General features: G+C 42.0%; 2 protein-coding genes across 5 annotated transcripts; both read left to right on the forward strand.

Annotated features, from left to right (window-relative positions):
* The first annotated feature begins 324 nt into the window (after window positions 1-324).
* On the forward strand, window positions 325-17,626 carry EXOSC3 (exosome component 3). Of its 4 annotated transcripts, XM_041127103.1 has the most exons (6): window positions 325-644; window positions 743-892; window positions 1,773-1,924; window positions 3,340-11,086; window positions 11,770-11,830; window positions 17,447-17,626. In XM_041127103.1, the coding sequence occupies exons 1-4, from the start codon at window positions 369-371 to the stop codon at window positions 3,539-3,541; spliced, it is 780 nt and encodes a 259-aa protein (XP_040983037.1). In that variant the 5' UTR covers window positions 325-368; the 3' UTR covers window positions 3,542-11,086; window positions 11,770-11,830; window positions 17,447-17,626. The 4 variants fall into 4 exon arrangements, with proteins under 4 accessions (XP_040983037.1, XP_040983036.1, XP_029887442.1 ...); XM_041127102.1 differs by lacking the exon at window positions 11,770-11,830; XM_030031582.2 differs by lacking the exon at window positions 11,770-11,830 and having other exon boundaries at window positions 3,340-11,053.
* PRXL2A (peroxiredoxin like 2A) lies at window positions 11,862-24,113 on the forward strand. Its single transcript, XM_030031584.2, has 7 exons — window positions 11,862-12,023; window positions 14,439-14,634; window positions 17,447-17,626; window positions 17,995-18,086; window positions 22,166-22,306; window positions 23,341-23,505; window positions 23,643-24,113. The coding sequence occupies exons 2-7, from the start codon at window positions 14,625-14,627 to the stop codon at window positions 23,739-23,741; spliced, it is 687 nt and encodes a 228-aa protein (XP_029887444.1). The 5' UTR covers window positions 11,862-12,023; window positions 14,439-14,624; the 3' UTR covers window positions 23,742-24,113.
* The last annotated feature ends 1,844 nt before the right edge of the window (window positions 24,114-25,957 follow it).

The raw sequence follows: 25,957 nt of genomic DNA on the forward strand, positions 1-25,957 counted from the left end.
CTGCAGAAGGAATTCCTTCCAGAACGAAAGGCTGCCCGGGAGTAACGAAGCACGCGGCTTTCGAGCGGTGAGAAGCGGGCCGCAGTACTTCCTGCAGGTGACCCGGTAGGTCGAGAGGACGCGCCGGGAGCGGGTGTTCCTGTTCTGGCCGGAGGATGTCGCTGGCGCCCCGCGAACGCGTTCCCCAGCGTGGCAAAGGCGCCGCCGCCGCCTTCGCCCCGGGGCTGGGGGGAAGCCCGCCCGCCTCACCGCGGCCCGTAGAGCTGCGCCGGCGCCGCCGCCGGGGGACAGCCCCGCTTCCCGCCTCCCGCCTCGGCCCGGCCCCGCGCCTGCGCGGCGCCCGGCGGCGGTCCTGCGCCTGCGCGGCGATGGCGGCGGGCCGCGGCGAGGCGGCGGAGGCCTGCGTGGGGCGGGTGGTGCTCCCCGGGGACGTGCTGCTCCTCCCCGCCCGCCCCGACGAGGACGGGGAGCGGCTGCGGCTGGGCGCCGGCGCGGCCCCGCGGGGCCGGCTGCTCTGCGGGCCGGGCCTGCGGCGGTGCGTGGCCGGGCTGCTGGTGACCAAGTGCGGCCTGCTGCGGCACCGCCAGGCGGGCGGCGGCGGGGCGGCGGGCGGCGCCTACTGGGTGGACTCGCAGCAGAAGCGGGTAGGGGCGCGGGGGGGAGCGGGCGTGTGCCGGGAGAGCCCTCGTCTCGTCCGCGCTTGCCCGGCCGCGCTGACCGCCGACCCCCCCTCGTTTTGCAGTATGTTCCGGTCAAGGGCGACCACGTCATAGGAATAGTGACGGCCAAGGCGGGAGACGTGTTTAAGCTGGACGTCGGTGGGAGCGAGCAGGCGTCGCTGTCCTACTTGGCCTTCGAAGGCGCCACGAAGAGGAACAGGCCGAATGTGCAGGTTAGTGCTCTTGTTCCTCGGCGGTGGCGCGTCGGCGGCGTCGTTTGGTGGCGCTCCTGTTACGTTTAGCAGTCTTGCGTAGTAAAAGTATTTTTATAAACCGCAGGTAAAAGGAGGAGTGCACGTTCGTCTGCAGTGATTTTTGCCTTGGCCCTCCTCGGAGGTTTTTGCGTGACTAGGCTGTGGGCTGTCTGAGGTGTCTTAAGAGAACGTGTAACTAGCGTGGCTCGAGATCTGTCAGGTGGCAGGCTTTTGCACTCCGTACGTTTTAATTTTTGCCAGCCGTAGGTGCGATTCATGAGTAACGTGCATCCAAGGGGGCACTCTGAGTTTAAGACTCTAGAACGAGCTTTTACACCATCTGATACTGGTAGAAAACAGTTCTTTAATAACACTGTTACAACAGTTGTGTGGCATATGCGTGCCACAGTTTTCTGCATTCAGCTGAAATACCGTCACCAGAACGTAAAAGTGGGCTGTAAAGAAAAACGAAGTATGTTAGTGCGGGTTTTGTTGTTGTTGTCCTCAAATGATTGCAAGAGCAGGTTGCTTAGATTTTTTTAATACTCTTAAAGTCTAAAGACAGAAATTCATGTTTGGTATTTAAAAAAGAAAAAGGGAATACTCTGTGAAATAAAATTCTGTACTTTTTTTAAAATATCTTTCAAATTCCAGTAGTGATACAAGATAATTGTTCCCAGATGATGTTGCCTTTAGTAGAAGAGGAAATGAAAATTCTTATTATACCAGTTTTTCTACCACCAATATTTTAAAACTATTTTGTGGCCTCATGAGAGCATCTTTATCAACTGAGTATTTCTTACAAATGTGCAGTATGATCTTCTCTACTACTTCTGCTCTTTGACACTGTTTTGTTTAGGTGGGAGATCTTATTTATGGTCAGTTCCTTGTAGCAAATAAAGACATGGAACCAGAGATGGTCTGTATAGACAGCAGTGGAAGATCAAGTGGAATGGGAATAATTGGACAAGATGGCTTCCTCTTTAAGGTTTCCTTAGGTCTAATAAGAAAGTAAGTACTAAGAAAAGTAAGTAGTCACTGTAACATGTAATATGGTGCGTAGGATTCGCACAACTATTTCCTCTGAGCAGTGTGGGCGATTTGGTAATCAGAGTGTGTAATTGTTTTAGTGCATTTATACCAGTTGTACTGAATAGAGTATGGATATTGAGCTAGAAGGAGCGTTTATTTTCCCTCTTAAGAGATTTAGATGCTTTTCTATATGGTGTTGTGTGACCTGTTTAAAAAAAAAAAAAAAAAAAAGCGATGTGGTTGCCAAGGCAGCATGGAGAATACAACTAGTGACCTGAGGAAATCAAACATTCAAGCTAGGGTTTCAGGTATGTACTTACTACCTTGGAGTTTAAAAATGGGAAGTGCTTACTGTCCTTTTTCTGCTTAATGGGATAGTGAGGGATGTACATTTGACTGACAGCTGATTAAAGGGGTCTTTCCACATGAATACACATTTTCTTACTTCCAAAGCAAAATTTGTGGGACTTCATTTAAAACTGACATGTTAATCCAGGAACCGTTTCATAAGCTTTTAAATGAATTGTGAACTTTGGAGTTACTTATGCTGATGTAAAGATGAGATTTTTATGACTATCAAAGAATATCAGATTAAATGGATAAATGATAGTCAAGCTTTGTTGTTGCTTTTGGGTGGGTTTTTTTCTTTGGTTTTGTTCTTTGGAAAAGCAATCTGGAGATGCAGAGCAGCTATTTCATACCTGGGTTTTTTAAGTAATGATTTGTCTGGTTTACATGTCCCATCAGAAGTCAGGGTGAACTGATACAAATATTTTTGCAGCCATTCTGCTTGTTTTCCAAATCTTGTCTGTATGTAAGTAGAGAAATAACAGTATATTACAAGCAAACTGCTAAATCCTGATATGTTTGTCTCCTTTGAGAAGCCTGTTGAAGCTTGATTTAATCCTAGATGTATTACAATGTTCTTGACATTTCTATTTTTCAGTATGCTGTCACCTAATAAAAACAAAATACTTCGTTTACTGCTGTTAATATTGTCTCGTGAAGGAGAAGGGAAGTTGTGTTTTGAAAGACACATCTTTAACTCTGGTGTCAAATTTATAAGTAGCAGCACTTTAAAATGTCACTTTGCCAAACAGTGTAGTTTTAGAATTTATTAAACCATAGAATTGTTCTAAAAGTATCAATTCACTTTAAATTTGTCAGGTGTTACTTCTGAATCTAATTAGAAAAAAACCAACTAAATTCACAAGTGCTGTATTTTTTTAGGTGCATATATTTCATATGAGAGGAGAATTAAAAATCTGATACTGTATTGCTAATAGGTCCCGTAACACCAGTACTACGGTTTAGTTATTGAGTGATAATAATGCAGTGTCTATCAAATGTGAGCACTTACTACTTCCTCTGACTTTTTTTAATCTTGTTTACAGACTCTTGGCTCCCAAATGTGAAATAATTCAGGAGTTGTCACAATTGTACCCGTTTGAGCTGGTGCTGGGAATGAATGGAAGAATATGGGTAAAAGCAAAAACAGTTCAACAGACTTTAATTATAGTAAATATTTTGGAAGCCTGTGAGTATATGACTGCAGAACAGAGAAAACAAGCTCTTGCCAAATTGTCAGGGCATTGATAAGAGAAAACGTTGAGGATTTGCTTGAGATGACTGTAGGGTGTTTTGGTTATTTTTGTATTCAGATTCATATTAAAAGCCATTTTTAAATTAAGTACTAGACTTTTGTTGTTCTTCAGTTCCCTTCTTTATCCACTCAGCTTGTTCTTGTCTTGTTTAGGAACTTTGTTTTTACTCTTATGATTATGAAACCCTGTTTATGCTTATGAATTTTGACTGATGTGGAGACAGTCTTTAAAATCTTCCATTAGCTGTGAGTTTTGAGGTGTAACTAAAGTCTTCTGTAAGAACTGGTCAATTTGTAAACTGCGTATATTTGCTTTTTTTAGTCATTATTAATATTAAAACTTCAAACAATATGTGTTTACTTGGGGTAGCGGAAAGTATCCTGCAGGTCATTCATTCTGGTCAGATGCTCTATTTATACAGTGACAAGAAGTGGTTATTTAATATTTTACAAAATTTTGGCTTAGAAATGCAGGTGGAGAATACCAGAAAATAATTACCACAGGGCATAGCCTAAAATAATCATAGGGTGCTTAAGGCAGATGATCAGGTAAGACCCAACATATGCTCATAGTGATGTTGCCACTTTCCCTAAAAGACTACCTGGCTAGTAGTATTAAGGAAATAGCATGAACATTCCAGTAGCTTGATGGCTCACTGGAGGTAAAGAATATAGCTGACAGTAATGCTATTTGAAGTCACTTGCAACTTTTCCTAAGTGCTTTTTAACTAGAGATTAGGTAAAGACCACTGCAGCAATAGCCATGTATTTCTCACTTCTAGACATTTTAGATTTATTTTCTTTAGCTACAGCATGAAGATTCCATATAGCTTTGCTTCATGTTTAACAAAATCAGCATTTCTGAAAAAAGCTGTATTAGGCTTCATTGTGTAGTAGTTCCTCACATGCATATAGAGGAAATGCTGTCCTAAGAAGGATAAGCTGTCAGTCCATTTTAGTATGTGAATAGTTTGCTGCTGTTCTTTTGAAAGAGAGCCTTGGAGTAATGGAAGGGAAATTACTGATGCCTGCTTGCTGTGGGAGAAGAATTTGACTGTATGTACCCAATGAACTGCATTGGAGCTGTTTAAGCAGTTATTTAGATCTGTGATGGTTTTGGTTCTTAATAAGCTGAATAGTTTGATACCAATAGTTAAATGAAATTTGAAAAAATGGACTAATTAGAGTGAGCCTGAATACTGTCTTAATTCCAAGTGGAAACAAAATTCTTCCTATTCTGTATTTCATCCAAAGTTCAGCCTGTGGTATTTGATGATGCGGTTTTCTTTGGCATCTCTCTAATTTAGAAATTGCTTCAATTCAGAGCCATTTCTCTGAGTCATCTTTAATATGCTTACCTAGGGCTTCCCCTGATTCAATAAAAACACAACTCTAATGGTTTCCATGTGAGTCTAATGGCTACAATCCAGAATTCTTTCTGGGTTTTACTGGCCTCTGTATTTAGTGTTTAGGATATTGCTTATCTGGCTTGGTAGATCTTTAGTCATCTTTTTTTTTCACCTGTCTTCTCCCAGCTGAAGTAACTTTCATTCACATCCCATAAATCTTTTAGGCCTATAACCTTTCTCTTACTACACCTGAAAAGCTGTAACTTAATAAGGATTTCACTAATGCTGCTCTTCTCCAGTGTTTTTTCAACTTTAGTTAACTAGAGGCCCTGCAGGTTGTCTGTTGTTAGAACAATAGCTGGCATAAGCAGAAAAGCACTTGCCAAATCATCTCAGGGTGCTAGCTTCGTTTTCTGTGAATGTTCTTGGATCATAATAGTAAAACCACAGGAATGGGGAATGACATGGATCATTTCCTGAAGAGTTGTGGCTTGAAATGCAATTAGCCTTACCACTCCCCCTTTTACTTGTCTAAGCAGCCTCCCTTCCCTCCCAAAAGTCTTGAGTTTTAAGCCTAACCTGCAAGATATGTGAACAATCCCTGATTTAAAAATGCTGTTTTGGTAGTGCAGCATAGCAAATGGTGAAAGTTTTCAACATCATCAGTGCCCCATTTCACACCACCCATTATTCTGTCCTGTTGTCAACTGCTTACCACCCGAGTAGAACCTTGATTAAATCAAGAGCAGGGAACAAAATGCATTAAAACTATGCTTGTGTTTAATACACAGTCATTTTAAGTATGTACTACACTTAAGTTTGACAACTTACGCAGTGACAAAAATGACAGTGGATGTGAGTAAAACAGGTGTGGGGAAAAATGCTTGAACGCAAATACATTTAAACACAATACTAAAAGAAGGCAGTATTGGTGTTTTGGTTTCTTTTTAACTGGAGAAAAGAAAACTCTCTACATTCCTTAAACCAATTACTAGCTTTGACAAGCTTTATCTCAGGAACAAAATGTTCAGGCAAAATCTGTATGATGTCTTTGTGAACTTTTAGTTCTGGCTCAGTGACTAAACCAGTATTATCAAAAAGAGCGACGTAGAATATAACTTGGTTCTAGGAAGAAAGACTGGTCATGAGTGGATGAAGTCCTTGGCATTCCCATTAGAAGCACATAAACACATTTCAGGAAATGGAACTTGCAGAAGTGATGCTGTGGACTTGAAATGTACCTTGATTAGTAGGATGTCTTTCTGTTGCATTTGTGTGATGTTTGCCCTTGTCAGTTTAAGTCATTATTTTAGTCATTCATTTCAGATACTTGGTAATTGTGCATTGGGTTGCTTTGTTACATTGCTTTTCATTCAAGTTGTGATGAAAGTTAAAAAGTAAAGATTGTAGATGTCAACACGGACACAGTCCTTATCCTCAGAGATGAGCATGACCCCTTAAAAAGAAAGTTTACAAAGAATTAAATGGAAACCGTACATTGAAAATATGAAATATGTAGTTTGTGGCCCTTCCTAGGTTGATGTGTTGTGTAAAGACCAAGAATAAATGCTAACAAAGTACAGATATGCAGTGTTGAAATTGTGTGAAAGTAAAACATTAGTATTTTGCTCTAGCAGAAGAAAGTTGCACAGATAAATAGTTCAACGTAATAAGAGGATTAAGAGCTTAACTGTAAGGTTATGGTTAGAGCGTGGCTGTAACTCTGCTAGATTAGAAGTTTACTGTGCCCAACTACTTATTACCACCTTACCACTGGAAGTTGCAACTGAGGTTTGCAGGCATGTGTATTTGATTCCTAGCCAGGTTCTGTCAAAATCACCCACATTGGCATCAACACTTTTAATAGCAGCGTTATTTTGTTTTTCTAACCCAAATGTTCTTCTAGCAGAAGAGGTCATGGAATTTTTCTCTCGGATTTTAAATATTAAGAGCAGCTCATCTACTACTGGAGAATCTCAAATTTGTTAGAGAAAGCCCAGTTTTCTTAATGCTTGAGCAAATGATTCTGAGTAACAGCTAAATCAACTGGTAAATCAACATGTTATTTTAAACCTTACAAATTGGTCATCTCCAAGCTTTACATACTTACATTAAAAAATATTTACACTGTTTTTCCTAGCTACATACAATCAACTTGGTGAGATATGTTGAGTGTAGAAAGTAGCTGTCTTAAGGACAATGTAGGACACTTTAGTTGTATTAGTAACACAAGCAGCCTTGTGCTTACTAATGACTTGTATAGATTGCAAGATGCATAACTACTATTGAAGCCTATAGTAAGGAATTAAACATGTAAATTTTGTCCCAACAACTTGAAAGAGAAACAGCCTAGAAAAGTGTTGGGTGCCTGGATTTTAATAGAAACTATGTAGTAGCTGTGGGCGGTGAACCAGGACTGCTGCAGAATGACTTTTCCTCTGATGTCCTGATCTTGCAGAGGTGCAGTTACTGCCTTTTTGGTGCTATCAATATGGGTAGTTTGGGATGTTCAAGAGCCTGTTTCTGCTTATAGAGCCTGAAGCTTGACCACTATTCTAGTGGCTTTAATAGTCTTTAAAAATAACTCTTTACTAGGCCTCAGTGTCCGACCTAGTATAAGAAAAGCTAAAAAACTGGAATAAAATAGCAGTATAGGTAGCACTGCAGTAAACGGGACAAAGAAAAAACTATAGGCCACTGAGAGATTCAATTTTGCTTTAATTACGCTTACCTGACCTAAAGATATTAAAGACTGAAAGACAGATAGAAGGACTAATGACCTCATCCGCTGTTTCCAAAGGCCTTGGTTATCTATTGTATTGTAAATGGTAGGCTTTTCTGTGATTCAGTGTTTATTAGGCTATTGCCAAAAGACATTTGTATAAGCATCTGTATACCCGTTAAAAAGACTTGCTAATTCTTTCTTCCTGTTCTTGTCCAGATGGAGGGTGTTGCACCAATCTCTTCTTGGTGTTCCACTGTGAACTGCTCATGTGGGTGAAACTGATTTCAAAAGGCCTGTAGGTCCTTTGGTTTATTTCGTGACTACTGCACCCTGATCTTACTTTTGAGATAAATCTAAGATCCTGTGTCCAGGCTGCTGTAGACAGAATGGTGCTTTTATTTCCTGAGAATCAGGATGAGGTTGCAAGCACCACCACCTGAGTACATATCCCTGTACAGTCTCCAAACAAGAGATGGCTTTTGCCTGGTCTAGTTGAAACATATGTCAGTCTGCATCTGGGTGCATATGCCGTTAGAAGCACATGGGTGAAAAGTTCAAGCTGTATTTTTGTGTATCTGCATCTACTCTTATTGGCTCAGTATCGAAAATCTTAATTAGTCTGGAAATGCTTCTACGGACATAGCGCCTAGATCTTGCCTTAGCCCACCGCTGTCTGTTTCCTTGTTGCTTTTGAGATCTCCTGTTTCCTGATCTATTAAACAAACTGACTTTTCTAAGCCATTTGTTTAACAACGCCCTTGGTCTAAAGCTGATCTACAGAAGCATGATCCAACAAGAAATAGAAATAATTAACTTCTGAAATAACACACAGCTTTGTCATTCTGTATGTGAATTGAAAGTTTCGTAATGCTAAATCATGTTTTAGCATAGATACTGTTACAGTGCATGCTGGGTGACTTATGCACGGGCATGCTAGGGAAATTTAATTAACTGATATACAAGCAGTTTGCAGACTGATACTCTTCATTCAGTTTAACCGCTATAAAAGTGAATTATGAAAGCAGGAAGAGAAGGGCTCAATGTGCTTTTTAAGAGTACTATTCAAAACCTGAGAACTAGAAGATTAGATGTTGGTGCCTGTTGCTCTGTGAAATGTTCTTTCTGTTTGTGTTAGGGACTTTATTAGTCTCTTTTCTTTAGCAGGAAAAATGTGTGAATAACATCTGAATAGGTGTATGGAAAAGCAAAACTATTAAAATCGTATTATGATTGATCTGTATCAAGAGGGAATACCAGAAAACCAAAGTCGTCAAATTCCCATTCAGCTTTCCTGCCAAAATCTCCCTACCCTTCTAAAGCAATCAGGGCAAAGGTAGTCTAATAAGGAAGTCCAATAAGGACAAAGTAGTCCTTGCTGCAGCTCCTCTTAAGCAACACAGCAGCTTTTCATGGAAAGCAAGCCTTTCTAGAGAGGTAGGCAGAGAAGGTTAGATTCCAGTATTTTCATGACACCATTTTTCTTTGGGTTCTGTGTCTATTGGAAGTGTGCGTGCATTCAAGGGATTTCATGGCTTTGTAAAGTCGGAAGACATTCTTGGGTGGAATCCAGGTGTGCGGGCTCAGATTTTTCTGCATTTTTCTTTTTAACAGTAGGGACAAATGAAGTCAGAGTCGCTTCTGTGATTAACTGCTTATTTTTCTTGCCTGATGCCTTGTTGTGGACTCCTACGCAGAGCAAACAATAAATAAAAAGAAGTTTTCGTCTTGTGATAGGTGGTGGTTTTTCCCCCTCAGGAACACTGGCTACCTTTGAATTGTGAAGGCCAACTGCCAGATTGTTAGAGGTGTAACGTGCAAAAGTATCATTAAGAGAAAAGTTTTTTTGTTTTGTGTGCTTACCATGGCAACAAAAAATAGAACTGCAATTCTACCATTGCCAAATGTTGACAGCTGGACCCACAACCGTTATAAAATTCAGAAGAAAGGAATGTTGGCAGCCTGCAGAAATTAGGGTTTTAATTACATGCTGATGGCTGACAGAATTTGTCAATCATTTTTTTGTCATAATGTTTTTCTGAAGATTGCTGTGTCACAGTAGCAAAGACACATTCTAATGCTGACTGCATTTCAAAAACAGCGAGAAAGCCACTTGAGCATACGACGTTTGGTGTTGACAGAGAACCTTCGCACACTGGTTAAGGAGAAAAAGTAGAGATATTACTTGTTTTCATGTATTTCCAAGGAAAAAAAGCAGCCTCAAACCCTGGAGTCCTCCCAGATACCCCAGCTTTTTCAGGTAGTCTGGTAATGCTGTTTCTGCCATGAACTTTCCTTAGGTTATTTTTTGATTGCTGCTAAGGGTGAGTGACTTCAGTGCTTTTTATAATCAATTTGATTTCTAAAAGCATGTGCATGAATAAAAGCATAGCTACCACAATTTCAGGCAAAAAGACACAAAATCTTTTCCCTGCAACTGCCTGAGACCGTGCCATTCTGACATGTACTAAGCAACATGATGCAATGGGACGTGCTCTTGCAAAACGTCTGTTTGGCATTGCCGTCCCGCAGCGCAGGGCCGCTGGGCTCTCCTGCGGGAGCCAGGCAGCCTGATCAGGGAGCAGCCAGCCTCTGGGAAGCCCCCGTGGTCTTCTGCTCCAAGGGGTCTGCCGGGGTGCCCGGGCAGGCTGCCTGGGGATGGTTTCTGGTGCATCCCAGCACAGGGGCACATTGCCTCCAGTTTGATCTGCGCTAGAGCAGAACCGGGATGCTGTTGTTGCTTCCAGTTAGCAGGGAACTTGTTTTGTGGTGAGGTTACTCAAAAAAACAAGCTCTGCATTAAAGATAAACAAACTGCCAATAAGGGGTAAACTGAGCAGGTCTAACCAGAGTGGCTGGTGACTCCCAGTTGAGAGAGAGATAAGAAAAGGCCTTTCATTTGGTCTAGCTAAGTTTGGGGGACATGCTGAAAACCAGTGGCTCTAGGTGGTTTGGAATGTAGACTCTCCAGTAACATCAAAGAGGTTATGTTCATTCTCCCCAGCTGCTGTTGTGTAACCGACCAGACAGCGCTGTCACTGCTACTACCTTTTTTTGTTTGGTTTTTGGTATTTTAAGTGCCAGCTTAACAGGAGACCCCAGGGAATAGTCCCAAGGTGGTGAAGATGAGTCCTCTCTGAGTTTCTGGCTGGAGCGGTGCCTCATGACCACAAGGAGCTGAAGAGCGCGTTCCTTCAATGGTGTTGTGACATGTTATTGGCTGGCTTATCTGAGCAAGTATATTCTTGAATGTAATATATATGTAAGTATTTTAAGTGCCCCATTAATCAGATTACTTGAGCGATAAGCTCACTGTGTTCTCGGACTTCAGTCCTTACGGTTTTTTTTTTTTTGCCTTAAATACATTTCAGCACCGTATCTTACAAAACAGTTCGTTTCTTTCCTGGCTTAGCCAGAAGCTAAAGAAAGTCCTGGTGAGGGGAGCACGGGCCCGGCAGGAGCAGAAGGTTTTTATTCATTCCAGTCCCTAAGGGCGGGCTAAACCGCCTCAGCGCCGCAGCTCAGCTGCCCCCCCCGCGCGGCGCGGACCCCGCCGACGCCGCTCCGAAGGGCACCCGCGGCGAGCGGCCTCGGCACGGCGCCGCCGGTCCCCGCGGCGCGGAGGGCGCCGGGGGCGGTGCCTGCGCTCCGCCCGCCCGCCCGCGCGTGGGCTGCGGCGGCCGCGGGGCCGGGAGCGGCGGGGCGCCGCGGCAGCGTGAGTGCGGGGTCGGGGGGCGGCGGGGGTAGGCGCCCGGCGGGGAGGGCCGCGGGAACCGCCGCTGCGCCGGCCGCGGGGGCAGCGCCGCCGGGCCCGCGCCGCCCCCCCGCCGGCCTGCTGCCCCGGCCCCGCTAGCGCGGCGGGGAAGAGGCGCGCAGCCCTGAGACGAGACCTGAGGGGTGGGGTGGGGGGGGGGGGGCCGTGCGAGCAGCGGGGCGGCGGCGGGCTGCGCAGGGCCCGCCTGAGGGGCGCCGCGGGCGGAGCTCCCCGCCCGCCCCCCGCAGGAGCGCCGTGGGGGCCTTTTGGCCTGCTGCTCTCGCCGTCGGGACTCTGCCGCCCCCCCCGACGTTTTGAGGTCCGGAATTCTGCTTACGCCTGTCCTTGTGATCGAATATTTCGATTGATACCTGCACTCTTATGTGACTTAACCAGGGTGCAAGGAGGCGCAGCGAGACCGGCGAGGCGCAGAGACACGCTGCGCTTCGCTCCTCGCGTCATTCCCAACGCGTTGGTTTGGTCTTGGGCGCGATCGCGGTACTGAAGAAATCCACTGGCTGAATGCTCCTTCAGGCTGCTTGAAGTTCCAGTTTGGAGCCCTCCCAGCCTTCCCTTCTGGAAGCACAGGGACAATTTCCCCATCAGACGATTTCCACGTCAGACCTGGTTCGCAGCAGACAACAGAAAGGGTAAACCAGGTTGTGGGGAAATTGTTCTCCGCTGGGTGTATCTACTGAGACTAATGCTTTAGTCTCATTTATGCACAGAGCCGCCCCTGCCTTATGGGTCGGAGTTAAAACCTATATTGATTATTTTGTGGTTTTGCTTTTTGTAACAAATAATTTTGCTGTTAGGAATTCTGTGATGTGAAGAATGAGAAAGTTAAAACACAAGCAAGGCCTAAGAATCCAAAAAGGTGGAAAAGTAATTCTTAATTTAAGCTTGAATCTGCAGGAGTTATGGCTGCGTTGGAACAGGAGGGAACACTTGCTGCCTAGCGGGTCGCTGTGTTTTTGGTGAACACTGATTTGCATCATTGCATTATCTGTTGGTATTCGTCTTCTTCCCCCACCTCTGCAGACTGCCACAGCTTGTGGCTTTCTTGCTCTGGATCCCCAGCAGACCCAGCAGTGAGTTTAGCCTGTATTATCTTCACATAAGTCCTTTTGGCAGTTCTGTGCTCCAGGTACTTCCTCCCAGCTCCATGGTATCTCCGTTTTGCGGATTGAGCAGAGATTTGAATTTACGCTTACACGGTATCTAGCTGCCTCTTCCCTCTGAATATACCTAGAGAGCTGGAAGATTTCCAAAGTGGTGTACCAGAGCTCTTTGCTCTCCCTTGCTCAAAAGGAAAGGGTTGCCGAGATGTTTGTTGGGATTCTTTAAACCAGTCTCAGAATGGGGGAGATTATTTGGTCTAACAACTAACTTCCTTTCACAGGAAGGAGTATGGTTTGCTTGTTTGACACAGCAACTTTCTCTTTAGCTAGGGCCAAGCGCAGTGTTGTACTGAATTCAGTAATGAAATATGCGCAGACTGGGAAGAAATCTGAAAAGATGACTGTTATTCTTGACACAAGGAATGGTTTGTTACAGGATCTTTACAATAGCGAAAAGAAAAGAAAAAATCCTTCATGTTGTGAAAATTACCTACATTCATGCCATCGGAAATGTTAGGAGACTTCTTTTTGCGTTGATTTTGGCATTTAAAGGACAGTTTAGGTTGGAAGGGACCTCTGAAGCTTCTCCAGTCAAATCCACACTTAAAGCAGGGCTAATTTTGAAGGTCAGTCAGGGTGCTGTATTTTATAATACTTAATGGTATTTAAAAGCTCATGAAATCTTGATGAGCATGTTACCAGGTTATTGTGAATTGTAAATTTTCTTTATAGGAGTTAGATTACAAAGATATTTGTAATCATATGACTCATTTTTGGGGGGAACGTCTCATAAAAAAATAATCAGCTCAACTTGTTTGGGATATGCAAGTTGTGACAAAGCTCTGAAATATTTTTAGGCTCGATATGGAATCCCTTGGGGTAGTTGGGAGGGAAGGAAAGAGTAAGCAATGGTCAAAGCCATTTTAGACTAGGGTATATGTGCTAGTGCAGTCCAGCTTGTGAGAGTGCCCACTGAGTGTTTCCACTTTTGCTCAGCTGTCTTCTTAGGAAAATTATGTAAGTAAGTGTGTGGTACCCTGAGTTTTACTGAGAACTTGAAAACACAGACTTTCCAGGTTTTTTTGACACAGCTGCAATGGTCTTGTTTACACTGCTAAAATAAATGTTTAAGGATAGCTATCCTCCTGATGACAATTTTCTCTGATTGTGGGTGGGAGGGAAATGAGACATCCAGAAAACCACGTTTTAGCTGGTCTTCTTGACACAAAGTGAAGACCATCAGCTGGCACTTAAAACAGGATTAAGACTAAGCTTGTTTAAATTCTGGTTAGCTGAGTACTGACAGACCACAAAATAACTCACTGTTATCTTGGAGATCTCTTGTGGTCACCACAAAAAACACACAAAAAGATGGTTTTTTCCTTTTTTCTTTGGCCTCTGCTCTCTGTAAAGAGAAGTGCTTGTTCTTTTCTGGAGGTTTTAGCAGAGTTGAGAGATTGCAGATCTGATAGTTCCAGACAAAATGATGCTCTTTAGCGAAGGGATGTTGCCACTAAAGCAGGTAACTGAACACAGAAATGTTGGGTTAATTCACCAGTACAGCGTCTATATTGAAACTTTTTTCTAACACTGTGCATTGTGATGGCTTTTTAATTGTTTCCAGGGTTGTTTGTATTGTTTTGCCATGCAGTGTGCCTGGGGGGGTGGGTGTTTAGAAGTAGAATAGGCTGAAACGTAGAGAAAATATTGTAAAAATGCTCAGTTCTACAGAAGAGCACAGTTTAGCATGCAGATCTTAAAGTTTAGTGCTGTGATCCCAGCTTCAGAAAAGCTTTCTCTTAATTCCTGTTCCCTGTACCCACCCACCCCATAAAGAGGGTAACGATGTGTTCAGTTAAAAAAAAAAAAAAAGTTGAATGATTAAGATACCTTTAAAACAATCTTGCCGTGGATTGGACAGCTGTTCTTTCGTAACTGCTGCAGGGTGGCTGTGGCAACATATTTCTCAAAGACTCTGAGAGCCAGGTTCTGCTGCAAGGCAAAGGCTCCAGCGCTGGACTCCTGCCTAGTCCTGCCCACTTGCCACCCGTGGCAGCACAGTTTGTCTCTTCTCCTGCCCACGCTCGCATTCAGGGGGAGCTGGTGGTGGCTGATGCTTGTGCAGGCTGCATGGGTTCTGGTGAGTGTGTGCACCTAAAATTTGAAGGCTTATGGGATGCTATGTTTTGTCTTCTCCTCTTGGATTGTGGTTTACGGGATTCATTTGTTGTATCTTCTTGCTGTGGATTGTCTTTGATGTTTAAAAACTCACAGAGTTTGATCACAAGGCAGTAGCGTTTGTATTTTAAGGTGGGGTGGAGGGTTATGAAGTTATTTTGAGCTTCAGATCTCCTTAATAAACAGCAGCTAAATAGAACTGAAGCTGGTAGTTGCAAATGGTCAGCTGTTTTCTGTTTAGTCTCTTCACTTGGGGTTCAATGACATAGATGTATCAGGGCTCAGCCTTTCTCGTTAGCAAATGTTTTAATAATCCTGGCTGCTGTTTCCTATACATATTTTTCAGAGTGGCTCACTGGTGTTTGCTCAGCAGGGGAAGAATTTCGGTAGCACCATGTAGAGCTGCTTCTTCCATTCCCCTATTTTTTTAAATAGCAAAAGATTCGCATATTTGAATAGGGTTTTTTTGTCACTGACTGGAAACCAAAGAGTCCCAGCTAAACTGAAGAGATGTGTTGACTAAGCTTAATGATATCCTCTCTATCAACTACCACTGGCTGGAAGCTGGCTTTTAGTTGTGCTAATGATGCTAACAATAATAATAATGCTAATAAAAATAAAAAGCTATGTGAGAACTACTCATTAAGCAGTTAGTTGCCACAAATTTGGCAACATTTTTGTACACAAATGACGTGCACAAGGGATAAATACTTGGATTTTACCCCCCCTCTCCTCTTGTAACTAGGAATTAAGAGAAAAACAGTTCTTGATCAGACAAGATTAAAGTCTAAAGAATAGTTGGATAATCAAACTCTGGGAAGGGAGCAGCGCTATAGCCTTTTGGGTATGCCACAGAGATTTTAAGTCTTAACACAAGGATATTGCTGCATTACAGCAATACATTTTGAGTTACATTTTGGTCATTCCAAAGGCTGGGGTCAGGATGGTCTCTGATATGAGTCAGAGGCAGATATCAAAAAATTGTCATTACGGTATGACTTTATGTTTGAAAAAAAGTATCTAGACAAAGCAGATATGTTCAAGGAAGGTTTTCCTTGGTTAGAAATAAGTGGTGAAATGGGGGAGAATCTGTTCTCTTATCTGTGTTATGTTTGTGTAAACTAGCCTTGTTTCCTGCTCACGATCATGGATTACTCATGTTTCTAGATACTGTGATACTGTCTTCCTTGGAACCAAGCATGCTGTTAGAAGAACAAAGCGATCTTTTTTTCAAAATGTTTTCTAGCTATTTCTGCAGGTAGGCAGTTGGTTGTATTTGTTTGTCAGTAGTATTCTGGAGCTAGTTTTAAGGATGGAAAGGGATTTTTTCCCAGAAAATTCTGGGCACAAAAGCAAGGAGCTGCTTCTGGTTCTTACTTTCTGAATTCTGGCAACAGCTAGCTGTGGGGTTAAAGATAATGTGTGTGTCTGGTTTATTGCCAGTCACAGTTCAAAACAGTAATATTTTCCTATATTTATGAGGGGAAAAAAACCCCTCTCCCATACGAAAGTATATACAGAGGGCAATATTTACCAAAACAGTCTATCAGGGAATAGGGTTTTGCAGATGGCTGTGGAAAAAAATCAGTTCTTCGTATTGTATAATACTAAAGTTGGGTGAATGCAAACCTACACCCCTTTGTAACACATAACTGTTGTGATGTAAGTGTACACTGACTTCTTATACTGCCAAAACTCCAATGACTCTTGCACCAGTTATTGCTCAGAGCTGGATCTTGAATTTTGTCCATGAGGCAGGGCTAAGTGTGCTTTCCTGCATCCTCATAACTGATAGTGCCTCACTGGAAGGTCGCTGTCAGCCCTTCCCACGCTTGTGAAACATGTGCAAGCGTCAGGATTGGGCTGTGGGGGATATGTGGATGGATGGTGGTTAAATAAAATTGCCACCGAACTAGAGTCACTGGTAACAACAAGCAGTGTTTGTACTTTAAGACTTGAGCATGCATATGTAATGGTTTCCATTGCAATGTTATCTATCAGTTCTAACTGATGGGTGTGAGTTTAAGTTGTTTGTTCCTGACGTCATTTCTGCTTTAGCCGGAGTGGAAATTGGGTAGCATATAGAAGGTCCTGTCCAGGGCATGTTTGTAATGTTGGATCACTGTGTCTAATAAAATGGTTGCAAATCTATAAATTTCTGCCTGCAGGCATGACTGATGAGCTCTAATTTCGGCTTGGTGCCTGCTTTGGTTCTAGTGTGGAACTGTAAGAAACAGGAAAGGTTAGCAGTTATGGTGAACCAGATATAGATTTTTTTTTTTTTTTTTTTTTTTTTAAAGTCTTCTGTGGTATATTTGTGAAGTTCACTGTTTAATATAGATTAGTGGGGGGAAAAAACATTTAATCTACGAACGCTTCTTTTTTTGAAAGAAACCACTGTCTTACTGTAATAATTTAAGTTACTGGCTAACATAGAGATCATCTTGTTAGAGACTTTTTATTACACACATATACTTCAATCATCTTTCTCCCCATTCCATCTGAGCACTTTAATCATGAATGTTTTTGTCAGTCTGGTAGCAGGAAAAGGTAAGAATATCTTGTTAAAAGTTTTGATGTGGGTCAGGCACAGAACTGGAATGTAATCTAGATCTTCTAAAACCCAGTTCAGTACATTAATAAATATACAGATGATCTCCAGATGAAACCAAAAATATCTGTGTGAGCTTTTAGTTGTTGTTTTAATCCAGTTCCTCCTTGTCTGGCATCATTGATGTCCAGTGTTAGATCTGCTTTCTTCTTTCTCTTTCCAGAAATGTCCTTCCTGCCTGACTTTGGGATCTTCACCATGGGCATGTGGTCTGTTGGTCTTGGAGCCATTGGTGCAGCTGTGACAGGGATCGTCCTTGCTAACACTGACTTATTTTTGTCCAAGCCAGAAAAGGCTACGTTGGAGTTTTTAGAGGAGATAGAGCTAAAAACTTTGGGATCAGGTAAGATTCTGGGTGTTTCAGCCCACATTCTTCAATAATTGGGCTTTTATAAGAACCTTTGTAAAGCCAGGGTTGGAAGAGTTTTTCTTAGTCTTTCCTAGTTATAACTCATAGTTGGGTGCCATCGATAGCCAATAATTCTGGTGAAGGAAAAGCAACCAAAACTGGTATTTCTGGATGAAACATGACACACTTCTAAAAATCAGTAAAGCAATAATAACCTGTTAGGCATATAGATTTTTTTTCTGATAAAACTGTATTTGAATGTGGAATTCTCTGCAGTGCTTTATGTTGATCCTTAAAGCATTAATCAATATAAACAAAAATGGCTGATATTACTGTTGATGCTGTTTCTCCTGTATAAACAGAACAAAGAACATTCAAAGCAGGTGAACTATGGAAGAAGAATGGTGCAGTGATCATGGCTGTGCGAAGACCTGGATGATTTTTGTGCAGAGAGGTACTTACTGGGATTGGGGATTAATAAGGAAGAGTTGGGCTCTACTTGCATAGATTCCCTTTAAATAAATTATTTTTTACATCTACCAGGGACCTAGCCCATGGCAATTAGAAAAGGAGATTACACAAAATCCAATTGGTAATGAGTCATATGAGCTAGTCGTATTCCATATGTCCAAAATAAATCTCTGTGATCGGGTAGTCTCTGGTCAAAAGCAGCCCAAGACTGGACTGGCAAAAAGCCATCAGGTAAAGCTCATCAGCAAAAAAGAGGTGTGCATAAAGGGGAGTCCCTTGCTGTTCTAGATGCTGAACGTGAGTCAGGAAGGTAAGGAGTCTGAAGACAAGGAGTTACTGTTCCATAACAAGGTGGGTGGGGAAACAAAATTTGATCCTTAAGTTGGCATTAGGCTCCTTGGACGGAGGTGGGAGTAGATACTTAAAATAAGATTTGAATGTGCTGTGTGCCTGGGAACGGCCATAACTTACACCTTGGCCATTATTTTTCTCATAGCTATGGGGAAAAATAGCTATTATGTTGTTACTCACTACTTCATAACATGGAGTAATTAATATTGCAACCACTTCATTAAGGGATCTGTTCCCATCAGTAGTAACTGCTTAAGTATGTGTAGAATTCATGGAAGGTTAAAGTTTAAAGTACTTTGCTCTCTGAACAGGTGTAGCATAGGCAGGAGGAGATAGCGCTGCATGCCTGACTCTGTGCCTTTCCAATACAGTCAGACAGGAATTCATTAATGATTTTTTTTTTTTAATGCTAAATTCCTAAGTAGAAATAAAGAACCCAATTCAAAGAATTGTGGTTTTGAGGAGAGAGAAATTTAATTTTCTAATTCTTATTTTTGGTTCAAAACTTCAAATTTTTAACAGAGGCAGTCACACTACTGATCAGCTAATTAGGGCAAAGAATTGTTTTGTATTTTAATTGTGAAAGTGTTTGAAAAAGCTTTTAAATTGTCTGAACTGAAGTAATTTTTGATTGTTGTACACTCTAAGCATTTTTGTGAGTTGTCCTAAGAACAGTTCAGTTGCCCCCCTTTTTTTTTTGCCCATTAATGTTTCTCTGTAGTATGAAAGCTGCTGCTTTCCCCAGTGTCGCTGACTCTGAGCTGGTGGAATGGTTCAATACAGGTGACTTGCCATATCTGTTAACTTGCAGGCAGTAGTTTTTTGGGGTTTTTTTTTTTTTGCAAGAGACAAAATACACTTGGTTCCCACTATCTTACACCTTGGAAAGGATGTTGAATTTTGTCCTCGTTGACAGCATCAAGAAGGAATATATACTTCCAGGAATATATACTTCCCTGGACACAGTGGTGGTGTTGAAAAGTGGCCGTTCTGCCTCATAGATCACTGACCTGATACCAGTGGTGAGGACACACTTCCATTATCCACTGCAGAGGATGTCACAAATCCTACTGGAATGATGCCTTTGGATCCTTGAGAATTGAGGCCTGTAGACTTAAGAAATATGGACTTTTTTATCTTTATCATCTGCATCCTAAATCATCAGTTTCCCTTTTTGTTATTTAAGATAGACTATCTTTAACAGGACTGCACTTCTACATCTCATAGTCTGGATCTGGCCAGGTAGTGATCCAGTGCTCCAGTCATTGTGAAGGTGCCATGGGCTTGCTAAATGTTGTAGGTATCAACTCAAGCAGTCTAAAATAGCAGAAGAGCCATAGTATCAGAGGGACAAATTGAAATGGGAATTGTTCTTTTGGGTTGTCCCTGCCTTGGTGGAGAGAGGAAGTATTCTGCTAGGGTGTGCTTGTCTGCTTTTTACAAAAACAAGAAAACAGTTTCACAGACTAGATGAAATGGTCACAGCCCCATGGTAAAGCTGTACAGCTGTTGTGTGATATGATTTGCCCACAAAAATAGACTTTTTTGTTTTCTCTTGTATAATTTTTAACGAGCAGTAAAGCAAAGCAAATCAGGTCTAGTGCCAAGATGCTGCTTGAAGTCTAATCTCTTGAGAATTTTAAAACTTAACTATGCTCTTACATCATTTCTACTCTCTCCCCTCCCAAAAGCCGAGCAAGGAGACACGAAATAAACCCCACCAAACTGCTGAAGTGCCTTTCTCCAAAAGGCTAATCAAGGTTTGATGGTATTGCTGTCTCTCCAGAGACAGTGATTTCTGGCTTTACAGGGGACCCCACTGCACTAGCATCAGTTCTCAGACATGTTAGGTCGCAATACAGATCTTTTTTGTTTTGTTTTTGTTGGTTATGAGAGTTTTGAACTGTATAGAAAATCCCAGATAAAATTGTTTTAACCCCCCTTTTAGGAAGATCGTAAGGCATTTTGTTGAGGGAAAACAGAAAATAATTACCAGATCTTTAAGAACAGAAAAGAGGGGAAAAATCTAACAAGTGTAAGCTATGATCCTTTAACTCTCTGTCATGGTTTAACCCCAGCCAGCAACTAAGCACCACGCAGCTGCTTGTTCACTTCCCCCTACCCAGTGGGATGGGGGAGAGAATCGGAAGGAAAAAGGTAAAACTCGTGGATTGAGATAAGAACAGTTTAATAGAACAGAAAGGAAGAAACTAATAATGATAATAATAACAATAATAAAATTACAATAATAATAAAAGGATTGGAATATACAAAACAAGTGATGCACAATGCAATTGCTCACCACTCGCTGACTGATGCCCAGTTAGTTCCCGAGCAGCGATCTGCACCCCCAGGCCAACTCCCCCCAGTTTACATACTGGGAATGACGTCATATGGTATGGAATATCCCTTTGGCCAGTTTGGGTCAGCTGCTGTTGCTGTGTCCCCTCCCAGCTTCTTGTACCCTTCCAGCCTTCTTGCTGGCTGGACATGAGAAGCTGAAAAAAAATCCTTGACTTAGTATAAACACTGCTTAGCAACAACTGAAAACATCAGTGCTATCAACATTCTTCTCATACTGAATCCAAGACATAACACTATACCAGCTACTGGAAAGAAAATTAACTCTATCCCAGCTGAAACCAGGACACTCTCACTGCTCACTACTCTGTGTTTGCTTGTGATGCTGATTCATCCTTTTTCATTTCCTCTGAAAAAGATGGAGTAGTGAACTGGAAAGCTGCCCTTACCCTTTCACCTACTGATGTCTTTCTCTAATGTCTTTTCTCCTGTCTGTTCACCCCTATCTGTCTGCTACTTGATACTTGGTAAATTCTAGGTGTCCTGCAAGCCTTTGAGTTAAGGCATTTTGGTTAGGTGGCTGAGGGTGTTCATGCAGACTGTGTCCATTTTTTAAAGCATGGAGTTCTTTGTAGGAGTTTTGTCCAGTAAAAATGACCTTTCTCCATTGGAGATGAGAAGAAACATATTTCAGTGTGCACTCTGATCTGTTGGAAACCTCAGAGGTCTTTGCACAAACTGTGGGAGCTGGGATTCCTTCAGCAGAACAAAAAACCCAGCTGATGAGTGGTGACACCTTACACTCTTACACACCAGAAAAAGCAGTATTGCTTCTGGGATACTGAAGGTGTATGAAGAAATTCCATGATTATTTTCACTGGGGGATCTAGGAAGGAGAATGCATCTTCACTCCATTACTTGTTCTGGACTTGTATAGCCTGCTGCTGCACAGAGGCCTCAAAATACTTTGCAAAAGGGCTGATAATGATGTATTTCTACTTGGAAAAAAGGATTAGAAATTCTGGCCTGGGAAAGTTAAGTGATGTGCAGGCAGTATCTTTGTACTGTTCTGTAAACACTTTAAAAGATAGTTGAAGCCCTAGCACAGACAAGGTATATCTACAGCTCTGAGTTAAGAATATGTTTTCTCCAGGATTGTAATATTTTATCCAGTAAATGCTCAAAAAAATCTCCTTCCTCTGTGCTTAATGAAGAAAATTCTAGTAAATCCAGTGAAGACCTGCCTAGGAGTAGAGCTAGCTTAAATGTCTGATTTACAAGTCTGTTTCTGTTTTGCGGCTCAAGCTAGAATTTATGTATGTTTCTGATGCTCTTGAAATTCAAGGTGAAGCTTTCCAACCTCCATTTCCATTTACTGCCTGAAATGTTTGGGATTTTTTCCTTTCTTAGGAGGCTTCTGAGCTCTCCTCTCTGAAACCTCAGCTGTCCAAGCTGGGTGTCCCTCTCTATGCTGTTGTGAAAGAGAAGATAGGGACTGAAGTGGAGGATTTTCAGCATTATTTCAAAGGAGAAATCTTTCTGGATGAAAAGGTATAGTGAAGTCGGTGTTCTTTTCTTTAAAAACAAGCTTATGAATGTCCTCTTTGAAGAGCTTGTATAAATAATACAGATAGAACGTGGTCTGAATGAAAAAGGTTTTAGTAGCATTGTAGTTTAAGAAGTTAATTAGCTTTGCGTTTCTATATATATCTGTCTCTCCTGCTCAGCTTAAAAACTGCTCTGTAGCTATGCACCGATAACATGCTGTTGCAGGATTATTCCTCCCCTCCCCTTTAACAGGTAAACAATATGGCCTATTAATTTTTATTCCTTTCTTCCACTGGCTGTGTGACTTGCTGATGTGTTTGATGTATGAATCAAGGTCTGCAGGTGACAGACATAATTAATTCATGATGTACAGGCCAAATTGCAGTAATGTGGTTTGTCCCAGTAGACTGTCACATGCTGTATTGCCAGTCTCATGTCTTACAAAACCACGGCCCTGGCTTACTTCTTAACCCAGAAAATGCCTTTAGAAATCATTTGGCTTCTGAAGGAAAAAGAATACGTAATACTCAAAATCAACTAGAAGATACCTTTATTTTCCTTCCTCACTCTGCCTGTGTGAAAGAATTGGGCTGATTTAAAAAAAAACACAAACCAACCCTCCCCCCCAAAAAAACCCAAAACAGATTGCTGATAAAGGTTCAGGACTTGGCACCACTGTTACCTCTTTACCAGCATTTTTATTGCCATACTTCAAAAATAAGAAAAAAGATCTTTATCACAAAGGACCCTTGTTGTCAGCAATAGGGATGTAGATGTATATGGGACTTAAATACCTGTGGATCAGCTTAAAATCCACATGAATGGTGGCAGTACCACTAGTTGGCTGTGTGGATGTAAGTGGTTAGGTAATGCCTTCAAGAAGTTATTTCAGGTGCAATTTCTTTTTAGTTCTGCCTGGTTAGCTTTTGGGTGTTGTGACCTTTCTTGGATACAGGGTTGGCTGGTTTCCTAAATTTCATTTGGGAGGAAAAGTCCTTTTCACTTTGTTTGCTGAGGTATTTTCTGTTTCCCTGCAGAAGGGCTTCTATGGACCACGTAGACGAAAAATGATGATGTCAGGCTTCTTCCGCTTTGGAGTCTGGCAAAATTTCTTCCGTGCCTGGAAAAGTGGATATAGTGGTAACCTGGAAGGAGAAGGATTCACCCTGGGAGGAGTCTACGTGATTGGGGCAGGAACACAGGTACTGTAGGCCATCTAGGAGGCTTTTATGTCTCCTGTGAGACCAAAAGTTTCTTTTCTGGAATTGTTCAGTTGCTGGTCAGTTGATCTCCTGTGGGGAGACGAGTGTATGAATTTCTCTCTTGTGTCTTTGACTAGGGTGTTTTACTGGAGCATCGTGAGAAAGAATTTGGAGACAAAGTCAGCCTTCCATCTGTCCTTGAAGCTGCTGAGAAGATAAAACCACAAGCTTCATAAGCGGAAAAATAGTTGCGCATATTTCTGATCACAGCTTGAAATGTAGAATGCATCTGTTTCTTGAACATGCATTTTAATTGCTTCTTAACTATTTAGTGATCAACGCAGAAGAAAGATTCTCTATTCAAGCATAGAAAATGATGAAAATCCTCCTGCAGGCTTTGCAGCCTTTCAGGTGGTCAGGATTTCAACTGCTCTTTTGTGTCTGACTGTATTAATGAAAGGCTGGGTCTAAAATCTGACCTAGCCTAGATGTTTCCAGTCAGAGACAGTCAGCTGAAAACCTGTCTACCTAGGGGAGCAAAACTCTAAGGCTGGAGTAATGGAGTACCAGCTGAGGTTGAAGGTTAATAAAACTTTATGTAAAGGAAATGCCTTCGCTTTTTGCTTTTTCATTAACATGTAAACACATCTGTGTTTCTAGAAGACTAAATCCTGTCTGTCTAGATTATTCTGAGATTCTGCATTCAAGATGTGCCACTATGTCGACCTAGTAAGTTTCGTGTTAGTTAACTACTGGCTCTTGATCTTCCAGCTCTTTGTGTGATTCCCTGCAATGAAGATTGAAGGCATCTAATGTTCACTTCAGAAGATAATTGTGGCATGAGGGCAAGTTCCTTCTCGTGTTTAAGATTCTAAAAGAGAAGGGAACAATATCAGAGAGCAGATTAGGTAGAGTTTCCACCCTGGCTTGTGTTCTGCAGTAGAATGGCTGGGCTGTTACTCCTAAAAATAGATGTAGTGTTGCACAATATGATCCGTGAGACCCAGTACCATACATAGCCGAATATATGTGCCTAGACTGAAGTATGAGCAAGACAGCATGAATTTTCCAAATGTGCTGATGTTTCAAAGTCTAAACAAAATTTTAACATTGCATCTAGAGAGGATTATCAAGTGTTGCATATCCTTCGTTAGCTCGTGTATATAAAAGGTTAGGTGACTTCGGAAAAATGCGCAGGCTAGAAAGTACTAAGCCAGCAGAAGAATTAAAGGGAAGGATTCTTTTGTCCTGGCAGCATGTCAGTCTGAACTGTCATTCTGCTTTCTTTTGACCTTAAAATTAATGAAACCTTCATGTATCGTTGCTACTGAGGGCAGGGATGCTTTGCACCTCTGAAACTTTGGTAATATGCCTATTTTGGCTCTGTTTGCCAGTGCCTAACCATCTGTATTGTTGAGCTGTGTGCAAAAAAATGGTCATACATGATGCTTACTGTATGAAACCTAAATGCCAAAAACTCTTAAAACTTCACAAACACTGAGGCCTGGCCTTGGTCTGTGTTAAATCAGTTATGCAGGCTTTAAAATCACATCATTATGGATGACATTCTGACCTTTTTTTTTTTTTCTTTAAGTATTTATGTCCAGGCAGAACTAATTTTAACTAAAAGTATTTACGTGCTCTTCAGAGTCTGTTCTTCACAGTTCCCTGAAACAACACTAGCAGTGAGGAATTTGAGTGATTCATATGTTCACAGAGGTGTTTCATTTGAAAACTAAATGGAAATCGGACTCATGTATGCTACTATTAGGTTAAATTTGTGTTTGACTGTTTTGGGGGATGGAGGAAGGAACAGGAGTTTGGAGAGCAGAGCAGCAGAGTCTACAGCAAATTGACTACATGATACGGACTTCATAAAGGCTCTCCGAGGAGTCATGGACAGGTGCAGAGAACCATGTATTGTCTCCATGTTCTGAGCTGCCTGGGTAAGTATGCCCATAAGATGGTGTCAAAAAGCTATTGGGTGCTCAAAGGCATAAAATAACTGGCTGGAGGTAGGCTCCTCTGAATGGCATCCAGAGCAGCCAGACAGCTGTCAAAAGTTTGCTCCATAAAATGAAGAGTTGTGCTTGAGGGCTTTTTGTCCTGGGTTTTACCACTGAAAGGAAGTACCTGTATCATGAGTGCTTGCCTGACACAAGGCACCTAAAACTCTTCCTCTACGCATCTGCGAAGTTCAAAGCATTGTCTAAGTGGCCACTTGTCTGCAGTAGGCGTATTGTTACTTTGGAGTGCAAGTGGTAGGAAACACAAAAGATGCTAAAAGAAATGGGTGTGAGCTGCTCCTTCTTACAGTTGCAAGATGGTACTAACAACAAAGATCTTTCTTAGAACAGGATGAGAATTCTGGAGCATGGCTCCTGTAGAGTTTTGAGTTTTCTTTCCAGTGGGAACTGGAAAGCTTTGCCATTTGCAGAGAACAGATCTTGCG

Source organism: Aquila chrysaetos, chromosome 11 (assembly GCF_900496995.4).
Source record: "Aquila chrysaetos chrysaetos chromosome 11, bAquChr1.4, whole genome shotgun sequence".
NCBI lineage: Eukaryota > Metazoa > Chordata > Aves > Accipitriformes > Accipitridae > Aquila > Aquila chrysaetos.